Genomic DNA, 17,478 nt, shown 5'->3' on the forward strand with positions numbered 1-17,478 from the left:
TTTGGCGCAACGGCCGTCTCGCTCGTGCGCATGCCCGGCAGGTGATGCCTTCCTCTCCCCCTCCCTCTCCCTCTCCGCCGGCGAGCGCGCGGTGGCCCTTTGCTTTTCACACACACACCCCCACTTCCCGGCATGCTCCGCGCAGCCGAGGCGTTGACGTCACCGGAGCCCGGTCTCCGCCGCCATTGGAGTTCGAAGGCTCCTCCGGCTGCCCGAGAGTCTCCTTTTGCCTTCCGGCCTCTCCGTTTTCCAAAGGAAGCAGAGGGAGGAGGAGGAGGAGGAGGAGGCGGCGGCGGCAGGGATCCAGAAGCCTAAGAGCCGGGAAAGCGAGAGGAAGGACCGGCGAACGCGCAGCAGCAACAGCGGCGGCGGGCCTTTTTTTCTCTCCCCCCCTCCCTCCATCTCCTCTCCTGTGTGTGGAGGCGAACGATGTGAGGGAAGAAACCAGCGCGCGCACGGACGAGCCAGCGCGCGTGCGCGCGGCCCTCTTCCCCCCCCTCCTTCCCTTGACCTAACGCCCCCCCCACACACACACTCCCCTTTCTCACTCCCCCTCCTTCCCACGCGCGTGCGCGTAGGCCCCTTCTTGGAGGGTGGGAGGAGCGGGGGAGGGAGCGCGCGGGCGCTCGTGCCTGGCTTCGCCCCGCCCCTCCTCTTCCCTTTCCCCCCTCCCAGCCCCCCCTCCCCTTTATTTCAGGGCGCATGAGAGATGTCTGCCACTAGCGTTGACCCCCAGGTAAGTCGATCGGAGGCGGCGGCGGGGGGGGGGGGAGAAGAAGGAAGGCCAGGCCGCATCCTTCTTTTTCCCGCGCCCCCCCAAACCCCCCCCCCCCACGTCTCCCAGCTCTGCCTTCCTGGCTCTCGACCAATCCTCCTTCGGGCACAGCGCGCTTTTTCATGGATGCAGAAGGGGGAACGCGCTCTCGCTTCCTCCCACCCGCCTTGGTCGAAGCCAGGCTTCGCCAGGGAGGACGATGGGAGATGTAGTCCAACCCGGCCGGGGGAAAGCGATGGACTCAGCGAGGGGTGGTTCAAAAAAAAAAAGAAAAAAAAAAGGAGCCCGCTTTCTCTGCTCTTTGGGCGAACGGCTTGGCTTTCCCGTCTCTCCTTCCTTCCTTCCTTCCTTCCTTCCTTCCTTCCTTCCTTCCTTCCTTCCTTCCTTCCTTCCTTCCCTCCTTCAGGCCTTTGTTAAGTACGGGCCTTGTCCACGAAAAAGGTGGCCCAGCCCCTGGCTTCGATTTTTTTTTTGGCTGCTGCTGGCTCTCCCGTGCAGAGCCGCCTTCGGGGCTGCTAGAGACTGCTTTGGAGGACTGCCTGGTGCTTTGAGGGCCCCGCTTAAAGTCAGGATATTAAAAAAAAAAAAGAGGGGAGGGCCCTCCTCCTCCAGAGCTCTTGAGTCCAAGAGAAGCGTAATCAGCCCCAGCTTTCAGCCCACCTTGGATGGCGGATCTGAGTTTGGATTTGGGTTAGATCAGAGCAAGCCATCCAAAGCCATTTTTAGACAGTTATTGAAGACCAGAGCCCTGGATATTAAATTTCTGTATCCTGAACAGCTTTAAGCTACTTATTTCCGCAGGAATGTCCTTGCTAGCTTCAGCTTCCTGTTTCTCTGCTAGGCCCTGCTTTTATTTTCTTTTGACTGTACTTGGATCACGGTGAGCTGCTTCGTGCTTCTATTTGAGCATCAATCCTTATGCATACGTTTAATATTTTTTTTTCTATAATCATGCCTTCTTGTGTCAACTGTTGTGGTCTTCTTCATAGGTAGAACCAGGCCATCCCACTTTCAGTTTTAAAGATCAATCTCATTCTAGGAGTTTGGCTTTTACATGGGAGTGAATATTCCCATCTAATTTTGTATCCCAAGAAGAATTAAAAAAAAAGAACTCACAAAAGCGCTATTCCTCATAACTGCAAAAATATGTCTTTGCTCTTATAATTGCCTGCTCTTATTGTTCATTTGTAGTATTTAAATCATGTTTTTTATCATTCTACTAGTGCTGTAAAATAGTATAATTCACATAAGGGATCTGAATCTGAGATGTAATGGCTTGCCTAAGGCTACATAGGCGGTACTTAAGTTTATTTCCCAGTCATTTCTTGCTTCTTTACATACTGCCCTTTCATTGTATCAAGACTTTCTTGGTACATTCGATAATATTTTAAGGCTTGGAGGGTTTGCTGCCTTTTCTAGGTCCTCCAAGAAGTCATTCCTTTTTCTTTTATATGTTTTATCTGGTAACTTAAAATACGTATTAAGGGTTTGTGAAAAGTTTTGAATTCAAACCCTTTTGGAAGTATTTCACGTTCAAAACAACTGTGTTCAAAACACTTCTGTGTGGTAGGCACTGCCTGCTTCAGATGCAAAAGAGATTTGGGAGGCATTTCAGATTCAAAATATATTGCATATCAATAGTGTATATGGTAATTATTTTGAAAAGCTACTTGTTTTTTCTGGTCTGTAACTCTGAATTTCTTACTCTCCATCGTTTTATTTCAAAGTACCAATATTTGCCTCTTTAAAAAAATACTGAGTCCTTAATCATTATTGTGTTATATTATTAACATGTGGCTATTGTTTGTTTGCAAACTCCTGAAAGGCCATGATACCTTATTAATTATTTGTAAGCGGGATTTAATACAAATATTTTTGAAGTCATGTTATATTTAATCAAAGACATAACACTTGCAGAAGGTAAAGTTGAAGCCAGAGAAAATCTTGTGGTTGAAAATTACGGTACCTAAGTTATGGTCTTGAATACATAATACAATACTGTATCACTGTTATACATTTTCAATAGATACTTTGCTTTATTCTGAGGTCTCAACAAATGACAAATATTTGTTTTGTCTCTTTTATTGTACCCTGTGCTATGGCATGTCAGAGAGCGAAAGGACAGGATAATAAAGGTAAGACAAGTTCTGATCTTAAGGATAGATTTATCTGAATGTTTGCATGCAAATGTTTGGTTGTAAGAGATACATTAAAAAAATGAAAAGCCTGTGTTTTTGTTACTTCTTTATGACTCCGTGATGTTTATTCCTATATATAAATTCAGTCCTATAAGTAAGTGTCTATGCAGCTCATTGGATTTTTATCTAGGATTTCATCTTAAATCTTAAAATGTATTAATTTCTATGCTTTTCAGAATAAAAATCTCACAAAGCAAGTTATAACAAACTTAAAACTTCAAAATAATTAAAACAATATTCTCTGCAGGCTTTTGTTTCTTATACCATTTACTTTGTAAAAGTCAGAAAATTCTCTTTGAAAGAGTTTTTCCCCTTAAGAAAAATCAAAACTAAAAAATAATAAATTTCCAAGATGATGATAATTTTGTACTGCAAGTACAACTCCTGTCATTAGAACATTATGGGATTATAAATCATGAGACTTGACACATCATTCCTCTTTTTCCACTGACGCTATTTTTAGAGCACTTCTTCCAAAAAGTTGAACTTCTTTGGGAGTGCAAAGATGTAGAGATTATATCTGAAATAGCAATATTTGATGGGAGAGTTCACGAAAGACAATAGATTAATGGCAAAACTACCAATCCTGTTCAAAATGCTGTGAATTTGAATATAATTAGCACCTCTTATTCTTAGCAATGGCAAATTAATCCTGACGTTTTAGCATCAAAATGCAAAAATAAAGTAACATTTAAATGTTCAAAGAAATGTTCCATATTATGAAAGAGATTCTATAATGCATTTACATGTATAATAACGGGGAATTTTAACTTTTCAAGAATTTTTAACCTTATGTATTTGTAGCATATACATCTACAGTTAGTTCTCGACTTATGACCACAATTGAGCCCAACATTTCTGTTGCTAAGCAAAACAGTGGTTAAGTGAGTTTTGCCCTATTTTATGACCTTTCTTGCCACAGTTAAGTGAATCACTGCAGCTGTCAAGTTAGTAACATGATTGTTAAGTGAATTTGGCTTCCCCATTGACTTGGTCAGAAGGTCACAATAGGGGATCACATGATCCCAGGACCCTGCAACCGTCATAAATATGAGTCGGTTGCCAAGCGTCTGGATTTTGATCACGTGACCACGGGGCTGGTGCAATGGTTGCAAATGTGAAAAAGAGTCATAAGTCACTTTTTTCATTGCTGTTGTAAATTTGAACTGTCGCTAAATGAACTGTTATAAGTTGAGGGTTACCTGTGTATGTGTGCCTATAAAAAAGTAAAGTATCTGGTGGTTTATATATTTATAGCATAGTTTAATTATTTATTTCATATTATTAACTAAGCTTCTAGTTAAGAGTATACAGTATAAACTACATATACAAAATGAAATAACAAATACAATTCAAATTATTCCTCAGTGCAATACCACTACAGCAAATTTAATTCTATAAGCTAGCTTAATTAGCACAATAAACTCAACTACACTATATGTATGTATGTATGTATGTAGTCCTCAACGTAACACAAACAATTGAGCCTAAGATTTCTGTTGATAACAAGGCAGTTAAGTGAACTTGCCCCATTTTATGACCTTGCCAAAGTTGTTAAGTGAATCACTGCAGTTAATATCGCAGTTGTTAAGTGAATCTGGCTTCCTTGTTGACTTTGCTTATCAGAAGGTTGCAAAAGGGGATCACACGATCCCAGGACACTACAACTGTCATAAATATGAGTCAGGATCCAATCTGGGTTGGTCATCCGATCCAGACTTTTTGTCTTCCAAGCTTTCGGATTCGTGCTGGAGCCCATCTTCATGCAGCTGGTTCAGATATGAACCAGTTGCAAAGACCACAGGGATGCTGCAACAGTCCTAAGTGTGAAAATGGTCGTGTCACTTTTTCAGTGCCATTATTAACTTTGGTCACTAAATGAATGGTTGTAAGTCGAGGACTACCTGTATATAAATGTTCATGATCAATATAATATACATAACTCATACTTTTCTGATGATCGCAGTGTACATATGCATTTCTATTAATGGCTGTCAATTTTTTCTTTTCTTGGTTAGCACTTTCGGTATCGTTTGCAGTGGAATTTCTGTATATGTGTCTGTACATATGTAAATCTATTTAATTGCATTCCCATAACTGCCCATCTCATATGATGACACTGGGTGGTGTGCATAATAAAGCAATAAAATACATAAAAACCATTAAAACAACCAATTTAAATTTAAAAATGAAATGAAAGTTCTTTTTTAAAAAAAACACATTGGGGGTTTGGGTGAAATAAGAGCATGCCTTAACATATCTAGCATTCGTCTTCCATTATTTATTACGACAAAATGTAGTCCATGATTGGCAGCTTGTGTTTTGTAAAATCCTGCCTGTGCTAGTGAATTACCACACTGAGGAACATGTAAAAAGCTTATTAGAGTGAAATTCAAAAGGTTGCAGAAACCACAAGTTACTAAATACTATTAGTGAGGTGCCTATCATATAAAACAAAGAAGTATGCTTATTTAGATCAATCTAACTTGCCACTAACAAGTGCTATACTGATTTCATGTTATACCTTCAAGGGTTGAGCTTTATAAAGGCCATTCATTCAGTATGTTATTGATCTTTTTCTGGCATGCCTTGCTGACTTGGAGGCCTCCCAGATTTGTCTTCCTGTTTACAATAAATGCTCCAGCTTTCCTTTTGTGGACAAGTATATTTTAATTCATTCTATGAGTCTTACTCTTGGTCTTAACAAAACTGTGTTGCTGGTTGTTGAAAAACCTGTTTGTGAGGTATTCAGTAACTGTCATTTAGATAGTTTTATAAGGAACAATGATATCTTGAGGGCATGTGGAAGTGTTTTTCATCATGTTGAAATCTGACCTTTCCCCCTTCTCTAAATAGATAATGCTGTGGAATAAACACAGCTCTATTTGTGTATACTGTCATGCTTTAGAAAACAGATCTTTATCGAAACTTCAAAGTATGCGTGTTATAATTGCAGCTCTTTTGTTTCAGTGCAAAATGGTTCTCTTCATCAGAAGGATACAGTGCATGACAATGATTTTGAGCCTTATCTTTCTGGACAGTCAAATCAGGTTAGTCTATATGCCTGAAAAGTGATTGGAATTTTTAAAAGGGATTTAAGCATATGTCAGTTGGAAGCAATGGAATTTATTTAAAAGGAATTTTTTTTCTAGCACATATACAATCAAAGGCACTTACAATTCATATTGTTCTTGTACTTTAATTCATACTATTCTCATTGAATTTCTAATAATAATACTTGCTTAAGTAAATCCACTTTAGCCCTGAATGTTATGACTTCTTTATACTGTACTCATTTTGCAAAAGTAAAACTATTTTTCTTGTGGGTTAAAGTTGAAATTTTTACTATTTTAGAATATTAAATTGAATGGATTTGATTGGGCTTAAATTGATATTTCCAATTTTTATTCAGTTATGTAGTATTATAAAGAAGTATTTTTCTACTCTAATCCGGCTTCAGGACTTCCTATTTCAAATTTTATTGATTTACTTACTGACCATATTTATATGGCCACCCGCCTCATAAAAAAAGTGACTGGGCAGCCTACAATAAAAACCATAAAACGGTACAGATAACACAGAATTAAATTTTTTTATTAAAAGGTTAAAAAAGAGTAGCAGATATTAACAACAATGGAGTCACTGAGCACCTAACCAGTCCCTTCAGGCCCCCAGGCCTGATGACACAACCAGGTTTATGGCATGGAGCTGTGATATTCCATAAGGTGGGCACCATGGCAGAAAAGGCCCACCTCTTGAATTCCACTAAATTTACCTCTTTGGCAGATGGCCTCTATAACATGCCTCTTCTGCCAGATGTGATAGCTTCTTCTTATTGATAAGAACTCTGTATTTCTACTGTGTGTATCGTCTTATGGCTGACTTCTATATTTGCTGTAGTCAATAATTAACTAAAATGGGCTTCAGTTTCACAGAATGGGTTAACATCAAATAATTTTGAAAGATTTCAGTTGGTGCGGCAATTCGAAAGATATACTAGTCCAGGGCTTTTCAACCTTTTCACCCATTGTACCACTTTTAGGAAGTAACACCAGCTGCCTGCAATTAGTGCAGGTTCAAGTCCCACCAGGCTCAAGGTTGACTCAGCCTTCCATCCTTCCGAGGTAGGTAAAATGAGGACCCAGATTGTTGGGGGCAATAAGCTGACTTTGTAATAATGCCGCTTGGGGGGGGGGGGCAAAGCCCTAATAAGCAGGCATATACATAGAATGAAGGCTATTGCTAAGCACATTGGTTTGTGCTTAAAATTGTAAGCCGCCCTGAGTCTTCGGAGAAGGGTGGGATATAAATGAGATTAAAAAAAAATATGGCAACATCCGAGTACCACCAGTCACCTAGCAAGGTGTCAAAAACTTGATGACCAAAAAAAAAAGGAAAAAAGTGATGAAGTACAGGTAGTCCTCGACTTACAACAGTTCGCTTAGTGACTGTTTGAAGTTACAATGGCACTGAAAAAAGTGCCCCCCAAGCCACAGCTGAGCAAGACACCTGCCTGCCTGCCCAGCGGCGCTCTTCCTCCTGTCCGAGGTTTTCATTGTTGGGAGCATTTCTGTTGAGAATTGGCAGTGGGGGTGGGGTGGGGGTGTGTGTTTGGTTTTTATTCCCCCCGTCTGCTGGGTGGTTGCAGCAGGTTTTGGTCACTTCACATGAGCCTGGGACACTGTGACCGTCATAAATATGAATCAGTTGCCAAGCATCTGAATGTAAATCCAAGACCCTGGAGATGCTGCAACATTCCAGCTGATCAGCGCTTCTTCTGGGATCAGCCATTTTCCCTCAGGCTTGTGCAGTGCTGCCACCAGTTCAACTCATTCCCCTCCCCCACTACCACTTTTCTAGGATGCTCGCATACCACCTGCCAGGTGCCAATGTACCACAGGTGGTACCCGTACCACTGGTTGAAAAGCCCTGGACTAGTCTTCTGAAAAATTAATGTGTAGTCAATAGTGATAGGGCAGCATCCACTCACAGAATACATTTTCCATTCCATGTACTACTCGGATCTAGGTTAGGCTAATCCTCTAAAGCATATACAAGGACATTGTACTGGGAAGCATTTCAAGCTGTAGAAAAAGGTAAATAGAAGAGATAAGCTTTCAGAGAGTAGCACTGGCTAAGTGATATAATATTTATTTATTTATTTATTTATTTATTTATTTATTTGGATTTGTATACCGCCCTATTCCCGTAGGACTCATGGCGGTTTACAGGGCAGTTAAAACCATGAATACAAAAAATTAAAAACAAATAAAACAAATTAAATTCAAGCCCCAAGAGTAAATCTAAAACCCAGTTAAATTAACAACCCCACAGTCTGGACCAAACAGATCGAAGAGCCAAGTTTTCAGGTCCTGGCGAAATGAGCGAAGGTCGGGGGCAGTCCTAAGTTCTGTGGGTAGTTGGTTCCATAGGGCAGGCGCACCCACAGAGAACGCCGTTCCCCTGGGAATAACCCGCCGGCATTCATTAACCGGCGGTACCCTGAGAAGGCCCTCCCTGTGGGGGTGCACAGGACGATGGGAAGATGATGCCGGCAGCAGGTGTTCCCTTAGATAGTCCGGACCCAAGCCATTTAGGGCTTTATAGGTCAGCACCTTGAATCTCACCCGGAGGGCAACCGGAAGCCAATGCAGCTCACGGAGAAGAGGTGTTACACGGGAGTATCGGGAAGCTCCCATCAAAACTCGCGCGGCTGAATTCTGCACCAGTTGAAGCCTTCGGGTGGTCCTCAAGGGCAGCCCCATGTAGAGGGCATTGCAGTAGTCTAACCGGGAGGTCACGAGCGCATGAGTGACTGTGCGCAAGGCATCTCGGTCCAGATAGGGACGCAACTGGCGCACCAGGCGAATCTGGGCAAAAGCCCCCCTGGTCACGGCTCCTATATGATCTTCCAAACTGAGCCATGAATCCAGGAGGACTCCCAAGTTGCGAGCCCTATCAACGGGGGGGGGGGGGGGCGGTAATACCTCATCCCCTATTGTTAATGATGGAGAAGGCTGGTTAGCCCGAGATGCCGCTATGAACAGCCACTCAGTCTTGTCAGGATTGAGACGAAGCCTGTTTCTCCCCATCCAAACCCGGACCGCCTCCAGGCAACGGGACATCACAGTGAGGGCATCACTGGGTTGGGTCGGGGTGGAAAGAAAAAGTTGGGTATCATCAGCGTACTGATGAAGATTCCTGGTTCATATGGTGCAAAGTTTAAAAACTAAGTGAAAATTTGATGAGCGTTGGTAGAAAATGAGCCAATGTAGCATGCAAAAAAAGGTAGATTTGCAGAAAATATTGAGGGGAAATAATGATGCTGCTGGATCAGCCTAGAAGTGAACTGAACTGGAATCACTAAGTAGAAAGATGTTTTCAAAAATAGCTAGCAGAATGGACAGTTAAGCAATGTAATTTTAAATAGGTAAGTTGAATCAAGAATGAGTGTGGAATGTAAAGAAAATTAATGATTATGTGAGCAAACAAAGCATGAAACAAAGAGACAGTGTAGTAACACTGATTTTAAAAGGCCAGAATTTGTATGATTATGGGAAAATCAGTAACACGACAGATTAATGAATAAAATGTGGAACTTTTATTATAAACCTTAATTTTGGGGTAGATGAGAACACACTCTGGAGTCTGCATTTGGTCTTCAGATTTTTTTTAAAAAATGGATAATTTGTAAAGAGGAATCCACCTTGTTTCAAATCACTACATGCTTTGGTCAAAGAATCTACAAATATTTGATTCTACCAAGGTTTAATATAACGGCATAATCATACGTCGTTTGAGAACAGTTCAGAAGCAGTCAGATTAATTTAGCTCTAGCATTATAATAGTGTACTGTGAAAGAAATTTAAAAATAACTTCTCACTTATCCAAACTGCATATTTTCAAACAGAACACGTCTACTCAAATTGCTCGGTGTCTTGTGATGAATCCTTGAAGCAATTGGTGAGAAAACCACATGAATGAATTGTCCTGCCTTAACTTTGAAAAAGAGTTTTAAGAAGCAAGAAAATGTTTTTCAAGCTTAAGGCCTTTACAGTCCTTTTTATCAATGACAGAGAATATTTGTAGCTCAGGATTGAACTGTGGGGTCCTTGGTGCTTTCTGAGCTTGGTGGTTTTTCTTACGGACGTTTTCATGACCAAAGTAGGTAACGTCACCAGTGCAAACCCCACACTGCCTTCTAGCACTGACGACGTTACCTAGTTTGGCAGCGAAACATCTGTTAGAAAACCACCAAGCTCAGAGAAGACCCAAGAAAACTCACAGTCTTTTATATTGTAGAGTGGACTTGAACTTTCCCGAATACTTTCCTAGTTTAAATAATGCTGTAAACAACTCCATCTGAAATTGCTGTTTTGTCATTTAACAGAGCAACAGCTATCCATCAATGACTGATCCCTACTTGTCCAGTTACTATCCACCTTCTATTAGCTTTCCCTACTCTCTGAGTGAAGCTCCTTGGTCAACCGGAGGAGACCCTCCAATCCCATACCTTACCACCTATGGACAGCTGAGTAACGGCGATCACCACTTCATGCACGATGCCGTGTTTGGACAGCCTGGCGGATTGGGGAACAACATTTACCCACACCGGTTTAATTTTTTCCCCGAAAACCCTCCTTTCTCGGCATGGGGAACGAGCGGGTCTCAGGGGCAGCAGACCCAGAACTCGGCTTACGGAGGCAGCTACAGTTACCCACCCAGCTCCCTCGGGGGCACTATTGTGGACGGGCAAACCGGATTTCATAACGACACCTTAAATAAAGCACCCGGAATGAATAGCATTGAGCAGGGCATGGTTGGACTGAAGATTGGCGGGGACGTCGCGACTTCTGCCGTGAAGACGGTGGGCTCGGTGGTCAACAGTGTCGGGATGGCGAATGCGCTGTCCGGCAACGGCGGATCAAACCTCAACTTGCCAGTCTCGAAGCCAACCTCCTGGGCAGCGATTGCTAGCAAGCCTGCCAAGCCTCAGCCCAAAATGAAAGCGAAGAGCGGGCCTGTAATAGGAGGGGCTCTGCCTCCGCCGCCTATTAAACATAACATGGACATAGGTACTTGGGACAACAAAGGCCCCATGCCCAAAATCCCAACTCCTCAGCAACAGATCCCTTCTCCTCAGTCTATCCCACAGCCGCAGATTATTCAGCCTATTCCCGCCCAGCCACCCCCACTGACCCAACTGCCCTACCAGAACCCTCAGCCACCGCCCCCTCAGAACCGATGGGTGGCCCCCCGCAACCGCAATGCAGCTTTTGGCCAAAGCGTAGGAACCGGTAACGAAAGCCACCCACCGGGGAATACCCCAGCGAACGCCATCCCTGGTGGCGGTGGCGAATCCCACCCGGTTCTGGAGAAACTGAAAGCCGCTCACAGTTACAACCCTAAGGATTTTGAGTGGAACCTCAAAAATGGGCGCGTGTTCATCATCAAGAGTTACTCTGAGGACGATATCCATCGTTCCATCAAATACTCCATTTGGTGTAGCACAGAGCACGGCAACAAACGTTTGGACAGCGCTTTCCGCTCTATGAATAGCAAAGGCCCGGTCTATTTACTCTTCAGCGTCAACGGCAGCGGACATTTTTGTGGGGTAGCCGAAATGAAGTCGTCGGTGGACTACGGCACCAGTGCCGGTGTCTGGTCCCAGGACAAGTGGAAGGGGAAGTTTGACGTCAAGTGGATCTTTGTGAAAGATGTTCCCAACAACCAGCTTCGACACATCAGGCTGGAGAACAATGACAACAAGCCAGTGACAAATTCCCGTGACACTCAGGAGGTGCCCTTAGAAAAAGCGAAGCAAGTGCTTAAAATTATTGCTATGTACAAGCACACAACCTCCATCTTTGATGACTTTTCCCATTACGAAAAGCGCCAGGAGGAGGAGGAAGTGGTACGAAAGGTAAACTGGCTTTAGAACATTTTAATTCAGTTGGGGGAAGTCCACCCTGGAGGTGAATGGGAGTTGAGTGTTTGCAAAGGGACTTTTTTCTTAAAAAACAACAACAACCGTTTATTTCGAAGATAGATATTGCACATTCTTCAGATTTAACCTACAAGGCTCCAACCCTACAGCTTTTTTTTTTTCCAATCTGCTTTATTGTAATAGGCCAAAAGGTTTGAGATGTGTCTGCTTTGTTAAATACGGCTTAGTTTTCAGTGCTGTAACGGATGTAGGCTGGTACAGGGCTTGGAAAATACAGGTAGTCCTCGACTTACGACCACAATTGAGCCCCAGATTTCTGTTTCTAAGCGAGACATTTGTTAAGTGAGTTTTGTATCATTTTACGACCTTGTTGCAGTTGCTAAGTGAATCACTGCAGTAACATGGTTGTTAATGAATCTGGCTTTTCCACTGATTTTGCATGTCCGAAAGGGGATCACGTGCCCGGGGACACTGCAACTGTCATCAAAATGAGTCAGTCGCCAAGTGACTGAATTTTGATCATGTGACCGTGGGATTCTGCAATGGTCATAAGTGTGAAAAATGGTCCTAAGTCACTTTTTTCAGTGCCATTATAACGGAACAGTCACTAAATGAACTGTTGTAAGTTGAGGACTATCTATAAATGAAATAGAAATTGTTCATCCATGCACGAGGAAGATGTTTTCTGCTTTAAAGAGGAGTGCAAGAAAGAAACTCATGATTGGCAGTTTTTTTGTTCCTTATGTGGGATATTCTGGCTGCTAATTGAAGAAAGGGCTTAAGAAGTATCCATGTGGAAATGAAAGCCTTTTATACAAATTGGATGTTGGTATCTATTTAGCACAGGCATGCAGAACCTGACAAATCCAGAATGCCACATTTTGTCCAAAAGCAATTATTTGATGTTCAAAGTGGTCTGTTTCAACTTTTTTTTTTTTGAGATGTTTCAAGACCATTGTGCTTTCAGAATTATTGAGCAAGCCTGTTTCAAACACAGAACAATTGATTCAATCTTGACAGAGTATGTTGAATTTGAAATTTTGCACACCGCTCGTGTTTAGAAAAAAAAAGTGTACTTCTCAATTACAGGAGCTATTTTAATATTTGTAAAATTAATTGATTGGAAGAGTATTAATATAATAGGATAGTACAAGGGCCCCCTAACTGTGGGCCGCGGCCTATTGGCCGTGGGGCCGCATGTGTCACTGGCTGGCGCACGCACGTGCACAGTCCCACTCGTGGAAGTGTTGCCATGGGTGTTGGTAGCCCACTCACGCAAGAATCACCGTGAGCGTCGCAGGAGTTTACAGCCCCATTCACGCAAATGTCTTGCGGCCCCACTCATGTTGCTACCCCACTCAGGTGAGTGTTGCAGGTGTTTGCGGCCATACTCGTGCAAATGGTCATGCCGACCAAACCATACTTCCTCCCCCCCCCCCAAAGGTTGGGGAAATCTGTGATAGTACATCTTCAATTAAGCATTATGGCAAAGATTATAAAATTCACCTGTAAATGAGATTCATCAATTATCTCTTAAGGGTATTAACAACTAAGCCATAGCACAAAATAGAAGCATAGCCTGGTAAAATTAGTTTCTCCAAAATGCTGCAACATAAAAGATTTGTCCTTATTATAAAAAAAATTGCAAATGCACATTATGGTAGAACTCATGAGTTTTCAGGAACCTGGCATAAAATAAAAATGAAGGATAAAATAAGCACAAAAACTAGAGGTGTGAGTAAACTAGAGTTAGTATGACCCTGAGTTCATTGTTAAAAGTGAGATCTGGGGGGATGTTTCTGTGTATTTGCTGGTTTTAAGAGCTCTTTATTCTACACAATGCCCAGGTAGATTGCAGCATCTAATCAAGTGTGGCTGACTTAGCTTCCTATTTGAATAGGACACGAGCTGGAGAGTTGGGGATGTATCCTGTCTGACAAATATAGATAAAAAGCAAAGGCAAACTACGGATACTTCATCACTTAGTTGAGCCCAAAATTTACCTTGCTAAGCAAGATAGTGGTTGAGTGAATTTTGCCCTATTTTACGACCTTTCTTGCCACATTTGTTAAGTTAGTAACATGCTTGTTAAGTGAATCTGGCTTCCCCATTGACTTTGCTCGTCAGGCGGGTCGCAAAAGCGGATCACGTGACCCCCCCCCAGGTCACTGCAGCCCTCGTGCATATGAACCAGTTGCCCAGCATCCAAATTTTGATCATGTAACCATGGGGATGCTGCAACAGTTGTGTGAAAAACAGGCATAAATCACTTTTTTCCGTGCCATTGTAACTTTGAATGGTCATTAAATGAACTGTTGTAAGTTGAGGACTACCTGTAGTTTCAGATCACCCTGAGAAAGTGGCAGAAATATGGCAGTATATGTCGATCAGGTGTGGAGTCCAGTTGAAGATGACGTTAGCTTGTGAGCTGTAGATAAATTCAGAAACACCATAAGGATGTGGTTCTGCTCAGGAATAATGTAAGACCAGAGTATTTCTGTTCCTTTTTGTAAGCTTAATTGAATTACCTGAAATTGCAAGTGGAACCTTTACTTCACAATTCCCTTAGGAACAGGGGATAATGTCCTCAACTGAATATTTGCTCATAGAATTTCAGTGAGCTTGAACCAGCTTAAATTGTTTACACTGAAGCATAGAGCAAAATGATCTCACCTTGCATTGCAATAAAGGCATGGCAGGTTATTGTATTTATATGGCATTACTTAATAGGTTTTATTTTGCGCCCCCCCCCCCAAAAAAAAAAATTGTTATTTTAGCTATACCAGTAACTAATCAAATATTTGCAAATCATTTACAGAATTCAACAGAGCAATTAGATTTAGACTGGCACATAAATTAATGCATACAACTGATACCTACAGGGTGAAAAAAGAAGCAGGTTTCTTGGTGCTTTCTGTATATCATTTTCTGCTTAAAAGACAGCCATGGATTGTGGCTTTGGAGTTATTGTAATGTAAAAGCTTCCAGATAGTCTTTCTTTTTTTTTAGTGCAGACCTGCCTTTTAGGCAGTAAAGTGTGTGGCTGCAGTACCCGTAGTATTGTTTCTAAGGAGTGATCATCAGCCTGAGCAAACTTGGAAGATTACATGTTTCCAGTAATGTATTTCCCTGTTTTTAAGATCCCATTCAGTTTCAGAACTGATGCAGAACCAGCAAATGGCTGAGACTATTCTTGGAAGACACGCAGGTCTAAAGTACCCTTGAAAATATTTGCATGATTTTACCTTGTTGGGGATATATATTTTGTTATCCTGTTGATCAGCCAAAGGGTTTTCCCTCACAAAGCTTTTAAGCCTTTAAACATTTAAAAAATGGAATTGAGGAGCCAAAACTATTATTAATTTAAACCCTTTGTAAACATGAAATTAACAGGAACGAGAGGATTTTGAATGGGAAATAGATGCTATACCATCTTGTTGAAGATCATATCCAAGCAGAAGCCATCACTTGATACTGGAGCCACCATTTTTAAAACTGTGATTCAGAGAGTTTTCACAGAAGGAGGTCCCAAATCACAAAATGTCTATGGAGATTCAGTTCCTTATACTCTTGAAATGTTTCCGCATTATATAATCCATTCTTACCTATTTTCTGGCGTGCTGTGAAGACACCCCCAGCAGAGATAAAGTTAAATGTATCATGGATTACATCACTTTCCATCAGTAGAGTCTCTCCCCTTTCTACAGAGTTCTAGAAATTACAAAGCATATCCCTCTTAAGCCTGGTTTTTAAGGTGTTGTAATTTACAAAGAAATGTACTTCTCTATATTTGGAGTGTTACCTAATTTTACTGAAAAAAACATTGCCTTTAGGTATCTTAGTTTAGCTTTAGGAGTTAAAATTATTATCACGAAAAGCTATATTGTGATATGTTTAAAATATATAGCATGGCATGAAAGCAGTTTCCTTGTTGTGTTTTATTATAAGCCACTCTTGTTACATCATATGCAGTGTACATGCAACAAAATTAAAATTTTAAAAGATTGGGTGTCCCATTGTTTTAGCATGATGTGGCTTGTAAAAAAAAATTAGGACGGGTAAAGAGGTTTTAATGGGTTTTCACATTCTAATTTCCTGTTTTTCTCTTTGCAGGAACGTCAGAATCAAAATAAACAATAAGAATAAGCATATATGGTTTGCTATATATATATACATATATATATATATACTAGAACTGATATTAAATTTGATTATGAAAAATTGAATCTTTTTTTAAAAATGCCTTGGTGCTGTGTATTCTGGCATCAGGAGATTATAAAGCTTTCAGCTCCAATATTTCTCTTATGCAGGGGAAATTCAAATCTTGCATCTTTTAAGTACACTGTAGTGGGAGGGGTTGGTTTTTGTTTTTTGTTTGCCCAGCTGAATATGCATTAAGTTGTAATCTTTTCTATGTAAAATGCTGTAGAATCCATTAATAAAGATGTTTCTTGTTTTTTTTTCAAGAAAATTTTTAAGTTGGTTAAACAAGTTCATCTGCAATTGAAGATTTTGAAAATATTTAGCGTTTTTCCAAAGACTTTTAATTGCAGCACAAATTATGTTTCTAATCTGAAGAGTCATTGCTTTTATATTTATGTACCACAGATCCCCTTGTCTCACCATTCCCACAGTTGGTTTGATTCCTATGGCAAGTAGAAACGCAAATATCGGTTGGGGTTTTTATTTTTTTTTCGAGAAATAACCTGTGTCAAAAACATTGACATTTAATTTAGCAAGCTCAGGTTATTTTATGAAGTTCAGTTTTATCTGTCACATTCATTATTTTTGAAAAAATGTTGAAAGTATACTTCTGCCTGCCTTACAGAAAATCAAAAAGGCATTAATTCACTGGGGTAATTTCCCATGCAAGAAGTATAGATGGGATTTCACACAAATAAATTTGTACATTTTCATCATTTGCAGTTATTTTTTTGTGTGGATATTGCATGAGAAATATTCCTCATGGATTGTACTTTACGTCTTAAATTATTTTGTCTATAATTGGTGAACATTAGTGAACATCTGCTTTGTATCATATCTTGCAAAAAAAAAAAGCTGACAAGTTTCCTACCATAATTTTTTGCTTTATCTGTAGCTTTTAATCATTTAAATATGTGTTCAACATTGCAGGGGCTTGGGCAAAATGTGGCTTTTAATTTCCCCCCTGCTTTTTAATATTATTAAATTCATTACTTTTAATCTGCCCCCCTTTTTTCCCCCACCACTCACTCCCTTGAGGAAGTCACTTGAGATTTTATATTAATAATGGTGAGCTTTAATCTCGAATCTTAGTTCAGACTCATATGATGGATTATGCTTCAGATGTTTAAAATTGATTGTGTGTGCGTGTGCCTATTTTTTCTGTTGGATGAGTAAAAACAGCTGTTTTAAGAAATGAATCTTCTGTCATGTTTTTGTGGAATGAGGAAGCTGTCGGAAGAAGTGGCCACCAACCGGAGTTTTCAAAAATTTAGCATGAATTCTTGGTGCTCATGCCTGTTGCTCTAGCACATTGAATCTGCACGTGTTTAATTGTAGAGAATCTTTTACTTATA

The 17,478-nt window shown here is 41.0% G+C and overlaps 2 protein-coding genes across 6 annotated transcripts in view; one reads left to right on the forward strand and one right to left on the reverse strand.

The window, feature by feature from the left end:
- Positions 1-17,478, reverse strand: part of COL20A1 (collagen type XX alpha 1 chain) — a 532,145-nt gene that overhangs the window by 473,423 nt on the left and 41,244 nt on the right. The window lies entirely within an intron of this gene.
- YTHDF1 (YTH N6-methyladenosine RNA binding protein F1) lies at positions 174-16,380 on the forward strand. Of its 5 annotated transcripts, none has more exons than XM_081325191.1 (5): positions 174-736; positions 2,886-2,910; positions 5,944-6,023; positions 10,364-11,896; positions 16,034-16,380. In XM_081325191.1, exons 1-5 carry the CDS (start codon positions 710-712, stop codon positions 16,058-16,060), a joined length of 1,692 nt encoding a protein of 563 aa, XP_081181317.1. In that variant the 5' UTR covers positions 174-709; the 3' UTR covers positions 16,061-16,380. The 5 variants fall into 5 exon arrangements, with proteins under 5 accessions (XP_081181317.1, XP_081181318.1, XP_081181315.1 ...); XM_081325192.1 differs by lacking the exon at positions 16,034-16,380 and adding exons at positions 9,884-9,936; positions 14,260-16,014 and having other exon boundaries at positions 174-2,910; XM_081325189.1 differs by lacking the exon at positions 16,034-16,380 and adding an exon at positions 14,260-16,014.

Source organism: Vipera berus (genome assembly GCF_964194415.1).
Source record: "Vipera berus genome assembly, chromosome: 3".
NCBI lineage: Eukaryota > Metazoa > Chordata > Lepidosauria > Squamata > Viperidae > Vipera > Vipera berus.